This window comes from Mesitornis unicolor, unplaced genomic scaffold, assembly GCF_000695765.1.
Source record: "Mesitornis unicolor isolate BGI_N332 unplaced genomic scaffold, ASM69576v1 scaffold8495, whole genome shotgun sequence".
Lineage (NCBI taxonomy): Eukaryota > Metazoa > Chordata > Aves > Mesitornithiformes > Mesitornithidae > Mesitornis > Mesitornis unicolor.
The window spans coordinates 42,265-52,744 of record NW_010187481.1 but is presented as its reverse complement, the minus strand read 5'-3'; the positions used below and the strand labels follow the sequence as shown (position 1 = coordinate 52,744).

Here is a 10,480-nt window from a genome sequence, read left to right as displayed (position 1 = left end):
AAACTATATTCCGAAGATCAATGGGTTTGTAGATGAATCTCTCAGATTGATGAACAACAGATAATGTTAATATTCGCTCTTCCCGCAAAATTTCTACATTAGGGACGTTTTGATTAAAATTGCAGATATAATTTATTGTGAACAAAGGTAAAGAAGCCAATTATCTGGCATACTAAGATTGTTGAATTTCTTGTATTTTACTATTGAAAAGGCTTTTGGATGTGTGTTAGTTTTATTTTTACAAGCACTGTGTAATCAATGCAGCATCTCAAACATAACAAGTGTGTTCTTTTATATGTGTGCTCATATTTGCCTGCCTGTGTGTCCAATATGTAGCAACTATTGACTGATGAATGGAAATAGGATAGTTCATAACTGAGAGGTTATGGTCTATCCCTTTGTAAGTTTATAGTTAATTACATATAGAATATATGTCTGTGTATAAGAATAAATTGAGTAAATAACACATGTAGGCATGTTTCTTGTTTTTGTCTTTTGAGAACCTGCAGTTTCCCTTTAAGAAGATGTGATTACAATAAAGGTGCAGGGTTCTTTAATATACATGATCATATGTAGAATGAATTACACCAGTCTTCATTACTTGGCAGATATGTACTGCTGGTGTAACAGGTTGCAAGATTGTCTCAAGCCTGTGCCAGAGCAAGCTTAGTCTTGGTTCCAGCAGTGTTTATAGCAGCCCATTAAAGCAGCACCCTCGGTCACTCTTGTAATTACAGTAAGAGAAGCGAAGCAGTAGCTACTTGTGGACATAATGACAATGTACTGTAGACTAAAGGTATCCCCTGAGAATGCACTGATCTGACAGTATCCAAAAATCTTCCATCTTCCATCTCTGATTTTTGTTGTCTGTAATGGCATGTACCTTTTTCCACAGAAAAAGCAGGTTTCATTTTTCAAAAGCAGGTTTCAGTTTTTCATACTGCCTGTGGGCTGCTCTGACCTTTTTGACTTCTATACTGTCTTCTGCTTTCTTTTTCCCCCTTTGACAATTCAGTAAATGAAATTATGGAGATTGACTTCATTACAGGTGCTTTGACTGAAATTATTTGTTGCTTACCTATTAAACCTGACCATAAATGTCATTGATTTATAGACCTCACAAAAACACAAGCATTAGCCAGTGAGTGCCAGAAGTGCTACTGTATGGAAATTATGTGTATGGAGGGATCAATTTTCTTCTAGCCAAAAGACTACACAAGAGTAAAGCAACAATATTTCATATTTTGTGTGGATCAGAACTATTCTGGACCAATTATTTTTGCTGGTTGGTAGTTCTATATTTCCACCTTTCTATTTTAGTGACTATTTTCTGTTACTTGTTCTAAAAGAATGGTAAAATACTGCGGTATATCAAGAAGGATGGATTGGACTATGGAAATGAGGAAGTCATCTCTTGTCTGTGAGAAACTTGTAAGAAAATTACTGTAGTACTAGGAAACTACCTTGGCAGCATCAGTAATACAGACAGACCTAATGAAATTCTGACCATTGGGGTAGATGTTTGGGTTTTTTTACTGTGTGACATACTGGATGTGTGACATAGTGTGACTATAGCAACTGACGTACTGAGACAGATCACTTTGTTGTGAGGACCCACAGAACTGGTTCTGAGCAACCCATTACTGAACAGTATTAAGCAGCAGAACATGGCCCACCAAAGAAGTGTGAAAGGATTCTTCATAAATCGGTCAAAATATTACATTTTTAGTAAACAGTACAATGGAATAACGTTTTCCCACTGCTATCGCATCCGTTTGTCTCCTCCTTCAGCATTTGCTCCAGAGCAGTCAGCTCTCAGGTTACAGACGGAGGGTTTATCAGAGCCCCAGGCGGTGGCAGGGACAAAGCCCATCGATCACTCTAGGACTGACAGCTGCTGAGGGAGGACTGAGTTGCTTCTAGCAGCTCATCAGTGCTTCAGCTTCTTTACATTGCTGTGCAACTTGATTTTTTGGGAGGCTTTTTTTGTTAGTTTTGGATGGTGATAAACGTTTTTGTGCCCTTAAGTGAACAGTTTTATTTAAGGTCCAGAAATGAAGAGAAATAACCTGTCCTCCTTTTCCATCTCTCCCTGGTTGCTGTTTACAGCAGCGATGCTTCAAGGTGAGAATACTACTTGATAGCTAAATGGTGCATTGAGGTTTATTTTACTCTGATGAGAGCTGGTGTCCCGATGTGTCTTACTTGAGCTCCAGAAGTATTTAATCTATTTCATTTTACTTTTACTGATGCATAGACAAACTGAAGGATCATGTATAGCCAGAACTTAAATGCTCTTTGTGAAGCTTTGATTTGTTAGGATTTCTTTTTAATTATGGAGGTTTGCTTTGAACTCTCATTAGTCCAGGAAGTCCTTGTGAGTCACCAGAGAGTGATGTACTCCAAAGCACTTGCTCCCTACGTAGTGCCAGCTGGCATTTGTGCAAGTCTTGTGAGTGTTACTGTCCTTGCCCTTTGCTTGCAGAAATGTGTGAATCTATATAAAGGTAATACGGAGACTGCCTACAGAAACTGTGATGCATAAAACAGTGTGGAACAGCAAGTGTAGTTTAAAAACTAAAGATTCAGTGAATTACCCTTAGTGACTAAATCTGGGTAGCCAGAAACATCTCCAAATACATGGTTTGGGAAAGGTGTTAGTATAAGGATGTGTTCATACATCATCCAGTTGCTAGTTTGTAGGAAAAAGGCAGCTCAGAGTTTTTTCAGGTGGTAGTTAAAGAGTAAATTCTGAAAGGAGCGTGAATCTACCAGTGCTGCGTTCAGGGAGATATCAGAAGTCATTAGCCTGAGAGCAAGTTTGACTTCAGACTTAGCTTCTGATTTTTAGCTTGGCAGATATGTGACTGTAAGTCAATAATGACTCTTAAAGACATCAGTAAAATAAAAGTAATGATATTTACCTTCAAAACCAGGCAGGATTCTCTGGATGCAGGGGTTTGTTGTTTGGATATTTTTTAGTGGGTGTGAAAAGCTAGAGTTAGGTATTCGTTTACTACAGGTGAATGCTGTCCTTATTTGAATAGCTTCATCAGGTATACTTCTGTTTCTGCACTAGATGATATTCTACAGTATATAAATTATAAATATAGTTATAGCAAATACTACTTGAAGCTGTAGAAAAAGAATATTTTCTGATACTGCTCAGTGCTTAATCTGATGTGCTGAACAAATCTGTGTTATCTAGCTGTAGAATCAGCCAAGGGAAAATATGCTCACATGCTGTTTAATGAACTGTTTGAAGACTACTCAAATGCTCTAAGACCAGTGGAAGACACAGATAAAGTACTGAATGTTACCCTTCAGATCACATTGTCCCAAATTAAAGACATGGTAAGTTAGAGTACAGTTCTTTTTTCCCTAAAAATGCAGAAATGTACTAGCTGTAAATCCTTTGCTTGGAGCAGGAAAAGCAACTTGCATTTTGTTGTGACAACTTCAGTGACTTTCATTTTAAGTCTGCAAACTTACAGCTGCTGAAATATTAGGACTTCTTTTGTAGTGAGGTGTTGGTATTGCACCTTCCAGGCAACTTTTGCTGAGTTTTAAATAGAGTAAATGATTTTTCTAAGATGCAATTAATTTCTACATAAACTCCCCATTTTAGCCTTCAGTAACATTTTTATAAATTTGGTTCAGCCAGACATACTTTTAAGGCAAAAGAAAATGTGTCTGGAAGGAGAATGGAAAACCGCTTCTGTGATTTCTGAATTACAACTTCAAGGCCTTACCAAGCTTTCAGAGAATTTGTTAGACTGACTCTGTTATCTGTTTGATATTCTGAAGCTCGCAAAAGGAAATTCTTAGACAACTATGATTAAAGCTGGGAAAGGTGTAGGGGGAAGAAGGTTTTGACAGGAGAAAGTCTAAATAAATAAGCTCCCTGTACAGTGTATGGGCATATGTATCTGTCTGAGAAGTACTTTTGTGGCCTGTCAGCATTCTGGCCTGTTTTGGGCACTACCTTAAAGCTATATAACAGATGCTGTCTGCATATAAGATGTGATTTTGTCACCTTCAGCTAGAAATATTTCTACATTTTTATGCAGGATGAAAGGAACCAAATTTTGTCAGCTTACTTATGGATTCGACAAAGCTGGTATGATGCATACCTCAAATGGGACAAAGATAAATATGATGGGTTGGATTCTATCAGGATTCCAAGCAATTTGGTTTGGAGACCAGATATTGTCCTATATAACAAGTGAGTGTGGCTAGAGAAAAGGATCTTGAATGTTTCTCTGAGGGAGGGAGGGGTTGAAGGAGGGATTGACCCGCAGAGTCTGAACTTCCATCACTGCACCTTATCTTAGCAAGGGGTTTGTTTGTTGTCTTAACATTTGTTGTTGATCATCTAAATATTTTGCAATAAAGCCATAGACAGGATTTAGTAATTGATTATACTACACAGCAAAGCTGTTCTGACTTTGTCTGCACTGGGAATGAATACCCTGGCAGTCGGTGCTTTCTGCTCAGGCTGCTGAAGAGCTCTGGAAGACAGTGTGTCCCCAAAAAGGTGGTACATGATGGGTACATGCAAGGCTGCACTCCTTGTCTGCTCTTCCAGGCCAGTAGTGATGAGCAGATTATTTTAATCTTTGAATGGATTCTTGTCCTACTGTATCCTGTCTGAGGTCAAGTTTAGAGAAGCTAATGGCCAACACACAACACAATTTTGCGGCACTGATATTTGGCATTAATGAGCACTGGTACCTGTAAATAGTAGTTAATAGTGAATTCCTAATAAAATTAAGTATAAATAAATAATAAGAATTCAGAAGCATGCTTTTAATGCTGTGCAGCTAGGGTCTTCCCCCTGCTCTTACCTGGCCCACACATTAAGTTGTTGTCTGTTGATCTTGACTGTCACTTTTCTGTCTTTTAGGGCTGATGATGACTTTTCAGAACCAGTGAATACTAATGTTGTGTTAAGATATGATGGAAAAATCACTTGGGATGCACCTGCTATCACAAAGAGCTCATGTGTAGTGGATGTATCTTATTTTCCTTTTGACAGCCAGCAGTGTAACCTTACATTTGGGTCCTGGACCTATAATGGTAATCAGGTGGACATCATCAATTCTCTCGATAGTGGTGACCTTTCTGACTTTGTAGAAGATGTGGAATGGGAGATTCATGGTATGCCAGCAGTTAAGAACGTCATCACTTATGGCTGCTGCTCTGAGCCTTATCCAGATGTGACCTTCACTCTGATTTTGAAAAGGAAGTCTTCATTCTACATATTTAATCTTTTGCTGCCTTGCATTTTGATCTCTTTTCTGGCCCCACTGGGATTCTATCTCCCTGCAGATTCTGGGGAAAAAGTGTCTCTGGGTGTTACGGTTCTTCTTGCCCTGACTGTGTTCCAGCTGATGGTTGCAGAGATCATGCCTCCCTCTGAAAACGTACCTTTGATAGGTGAGCTTTACATGCTTTGTTTTCAAATGTGGCTTATTAATAGCAGGGCTTAATGTCAGGAAGGCCATATGCAATCTGTGGCTTCTGGAAAGACAAAAGTGTTTCATTTTTGAAAACAGTGAAATACTTCAAATGTGTGTGGAATTTGTACAGGTATGCGGAAACTCTTGAAAGTTTTGTTTATTTTAAATTTTATATTAGCTATTTTTTATTTCCTAATATAATTAGACATTTAGAGTTATTATATCACATATTGTGATAAAGCTAGTAAAAAAACAATGTTAGAACCAGCATATAGTTTGTAAGCAGGAGCTGTACACACAGGATCAGACTCTTTCAAGCTACGTTTCTGTTAGATCCAGATGGTTAGGTGGCCTGACTGGGACACCTAGGGTTGGCTTAAAATCTGACAATTGTTACATTGAATTGTTATGCCTGGCAATCTGTTATGCTGAATTTTAATCTACAGCTGAGAGTTCAGAAGAGCTGACATGTAGTGAGAAGGGTGGTGTTCAGCTCCGTCCCATCTGCCTTCTGCTGGGACTCTCCTCCTACCCCTGGCTGATCTGACCCTGGAGCAGGAAGCTGCCAGGCTGCCCTGGTGGGATTTCTGGAGGACTAGAAGCACAGTTGTCTCCATGCTGGTTCCAGCTTCATTAAGATAATTCAGATCTCATTATTTTTATTCTCATTATTACAGTTTATCTGAAAAACTGCATGGCTTAACTGGGACAAAACACTGGTTTGAAAACTGGGATCACATCACACTTGTCTGTGATGCATCCTGTGTCATCAATGCCAGCCGTTGCTTTTTCTGCAGAGGCTGCACAGCAGCAGAGCAGGTCTGGGAGCTGCCTCTTTGCACAAGCACAACCCACAAGAGGTTTGCTGTTCAGCTGTGTACCTCAGTTGTGAAAAGCAAAAGCAGCAGCTGAGGGGTGCAGCTTGCATTCACTGTATTTGCTCTCTATTCCTGGCCAGAATGAGCTTTGTCCCTGTTTGGACTAGCTGTGATAAAATTTGTACAGTCTGAAGAAAATCCAGACAGCAAATCTCAACAGACAACAGAGGGAGCCACCCTTCAGCTCTGTGCCTGGCCCCTTAGCTGTCAGTACACTCCTTGTGGATACCAGCAAGTTCTGGTTATTCACTGGATGTGAAGGCATCCATCTGCTAGTGTGGCATGTGTCAATAGCTCCAACAAAACATTATCACCACTTTTGTTAATGCATCAGGAAGTGGGATTTCTAATTTGCCGTCATCGTTGGGAGTTTACAGACATCAAAAAAAGAGCAAGGCTCCTGATAAACATTTTTAAGGTGTTTTCTGAATGGGTGTACTTTGAGAAGTCTGAGGTTTTGGCTTGCAAATGTTTACCCTGCTAATATAATAGTCAATCATCTGATGAAGGCATGCCAGTAATGAGTATGAGAATTTAATGGCTTTAATCTTTGTTTTTAAATGACAAATTAGGTGTGTTCTAAGTATAGAGAATAAGGGTGATTAAAGATTGGTTTCATTTGCACTTATGGTTAGTACTATATTATCATGTTATTTCTGCACTGATATTTTTTTTTTTATTAGGGTAGCATCTTTAATATGATTTTATTCTATGTTTCAGGAAAGTACTACATAGCAACTATGACCATGATCACAGCTTCCACTGCATTGACGATCATTATAATGAATCTCCACTACTGTGGCTCAGAAGCAAAGCCTGTTCCACAATGGGCCAGGGTAGTTATTTTGGACTATATGTCAAAAATCTTTTTTGTCTATGATGTGGGTGAGAATTGCACAAGTCCAAAAAGAGAGAAGGAGGAAGAACATAAGTTAGAGGAGGGTGATGGGTGTCAGAGGAGATGCAAAGAGGTAAGGAGTCCCCTTTCCAATCGGAATGATGACTCTGATCTCAAGGAGAAGCTCAATGGAAATTTGAATAATAGCTATGGAGTTCATGGTGAAAATGCTAGGGAGACTGTCAACTGCTGTTCCTGTTACAAAATGCTGATTAAGAATATTGAGTTTATTGCTAATTGTATCCGAGACCATAAAGCAAATCGGGCCAAAGGAATTGAATGGAAAAAAGTAGCAAAAGTGATGGACAGGTTTTTCATGTGGATTTTCTTTATTATGGTGTTTTTTATGAGTGTGCTGATAATTGGGAAAGCAGCTTAACTGAAGATGACCGCATTCCTCTTGTAAATCTGAATATACTGGGTTACTTGTTTTGATGGAGCTCTGGGACAGGGGTGCTTTTGAGATCTTTGTCTTGCCTTCTGTAACAATAAACAAATTCATTCTGTAGGCTGTGGCAGCGTGTTGAGACATTACTTATCCAAGAGCTTTGCTAGTGACTGTCCTTGTCTTTTAGTTACCGGAGTGCAGCCCTGATGAGGCTGCTGGGTTAGCACTCTGTGCTCCATCTTGATGGGTGGTGGCCATGAGTTTAGGATGAATGGAGCGGGAGCACAGCAGTGATGAAGCAGCCAGCCTAGCAGGGAGCACTGTATTCACAGGGCTGTACCTCTGCTCCTTGTAACTTGACTGGCCCTTTCTCTCCCTCAAGGGAAAAAAAAAAACAAAGGGGTATTTGTGACATGGTGGCTTTTCCTGGAAATCATCTCTTCATGGCATTGAATAGTGGTTTTTGTTTGTTTGTTTGGTTGGTTGGTTGGTTTGTTTGTTATTTTAGCTTGTCTTTCTAACTTACCTTTTTGTTACAGCTCTTTCTGATCACTGTTCACATCATTTCATGTGATGAAATTACGACAGACTCTACATGTCTGTCTGCTGTGCCTTTCACTTCTAATACCATTGAGCTTACTGAATATGATGGTTACCTTGATCTTCCTCTTTGCTGCTCAACATTACCCTATTGTCACCATGGCTCCAGTAAGCCAGATTCCCAGGACTTTTTCCTCACCAAGTTGGAGGACCTCTTTCATTCTCTTTCTCTTAAGCCTAATAATAGAAAGGACTTCTCTCCTTCCTAGGTGTCCCATTCCCCTGGGCATTTGTGCAAGGTGGGCATTTAAATACCTTTTGAGACCGCTAAAGCTGTGACTTTTGTCTCTGCTCATTTTATCGACCTTTACCAGTGTTCACCCCATGCGTCCCTTATCCAGTCTTACATCCTCTTTAATACTTATTTTTTAAACTGTTTACAGAAATGCCAAGATTACTCTGTGCATTACTTAGCACAAAAGCATGATCTTACAAGCTCATTAGAGTAGTGCCATGATCAACACTCCTTGCTCAGTGCCATAGTACTTATATGTATGTGAATGTGTTTGTTGCTGACAACACCAAAACCCCCTCATCTGTGTGTTAATTTCTTTTAACCCTCTTGGACTAATAACGTTCTGGAAGATGTCTCATATAGTAAAGTGAGAAGCTAGTAGCCCAGGCATGCCCAAGGCAGATAAATTGCTTTTACAGAGCACCCTGAACTTTGAAACCATGTTATTCTAGATGCAGTGGGAAAGGCAGAATGACACTGTAATGGATCCCAGACAAAAGTTCATGTGATAAAACTCATTTTCAAAATTGTTGCAGTCCGTAGAAGCATACCTGTGAAGCCGTAACTTAAAACCAAGGAGTCAAAATGGCAAAGTGATGCAGTCATTATGCCCAAATTTATTGGAAGAAAGGAAATTGTAATTATGATGATGATGTAAATGATACATTGTATTGCTAATGACAGGTTTTCTTTTGTGTGGAATAATTAATGCAGTAAGCTTATCTGAATTCTCATACATAATGCAAACCTTAAATTCCAGGTACTAAAGTAAAGCTAAACTGGGTGGCTAGCCAAGAATAAACTCAGTATGTGGAAAAAGTCTCAGATGTGTATATTATCAGTTCCGAGTCAACTGAGGTAACTTTGAATAGCTCCTTTAGAAGACAAGCTGTTTGCTTTCACTGGACAGAAAAATGGTTGCACCTATGTGCCATGGAGTTCAGGGTTTGGCACTTACACTGCCTTTTCGAGGAAACTGATTTGTTCTTTGTTGTGGAAAAGAATATTGTCCCAAAAGCCTAGGGAGCAAAGTATTTAGAAATAAAGTTAAAATATTCAGAACTTGAGTCCTCAGCAAGGAAAACAGATGAGCATGGGTTTGTTCAAGGCTTATAGGTGACATAAAGAAAGGAGAAAGTTACTGTTCACTGTCTCTTCCAATATAGGAATTTCTTTATCAGAGTGAGCAGCAGGTGATGGGAGCTGGTAGAAGTTGGTACCTAAATTGTTATTGTGAAGCCCCATGCTAGGACCCTCACATCTTTGGACTTGATAATTTTCCAGGGTAAAAACACAATGTGATGCTTCTGGTGACAAGGCTGACCCTTGGTCACTTGCTACTTGCTGACCTACTGGTCCTTGCTACTGCAGCCATTCAAGGGCTGGTGTAAACCTAGCTCAGGAGTTTTTAACTAAACCATAAGGGCTATAGTTTAAGTATCCCTCAAGTCTTACGTTCAGGTTGCATATCTCCGCATTTAGCTATTTGAAAGAAAAAAACAACTCTAAAACAACCAAGTGTGTTAGCAGTCAGAACTGCACATGGCAGCTCTAGGGCTGAGTGGAGACAGGAATGTTTAATCTAATTCTGTCTGTCCTGGCCTCTTCCTCTTTCCTTTGTGTGTCTCATGCTTAGATCCAGTAATCTTTGAGGAAGATAAAATCCAGAGATGATGAATGACTGATTATATTGTAGCAGAAAAATAACTATTTATGCACTTGTCTGAGTAAATCTGCAGTCTTCACATGAAGGCAGTGCGGTGACTTTATATTTACTGAGGAGGACAATGATGCTGTAAAAATACTGTTTCATATTTGTGTGCTGTAGAGGCCTTTAAGGAATGATCTGACAGATTTTGCTGTTGTTGTTGTGCCATCTCTTAGCAGAAAAATAACATCTCCCCTCTTGTATTGAGACATTGCATTGTTAGCTTATCTATTTCTCCTCATTTTATTTCCTGTGTTGCCTTCACCGTCCTCTCTTGCACAAGCAGGATTACAAAACTGAAGATGAAGTGT

At 39.4% G+C, this 10,480-nt stretch overlaps 1 protein-coding gene across 1 annotated transcript; it reads left to right on the top strand.

Annotated features, from left to right (window-relative positions):
* Nucleotides 1-2,054: 2,054 nt before the first annotated feature.
* Nucleotides 2,055-7,617, top strand: CHRNA9 (cholinergic receptor, nicotinic, alpha 9 (neuronal)). The gene is made up of 5 exons (XM_010185459.1): nt 2,055-2,124; nt 3,209-3,354; nt 4,071-4,225; nt 4,907-5,439; nt 7,061-7,617. Exons 1-5 carry the CDS (start codon nt 2,055-2,057, stop codon nt 7,615-7,617), a joined length of 1,461 nt encoding a protein of 486 aa, XP_010183761.1.
* The last annotated feature ends 2,863 nt before the right edge of the window (nt 7,618-10,480 follow it).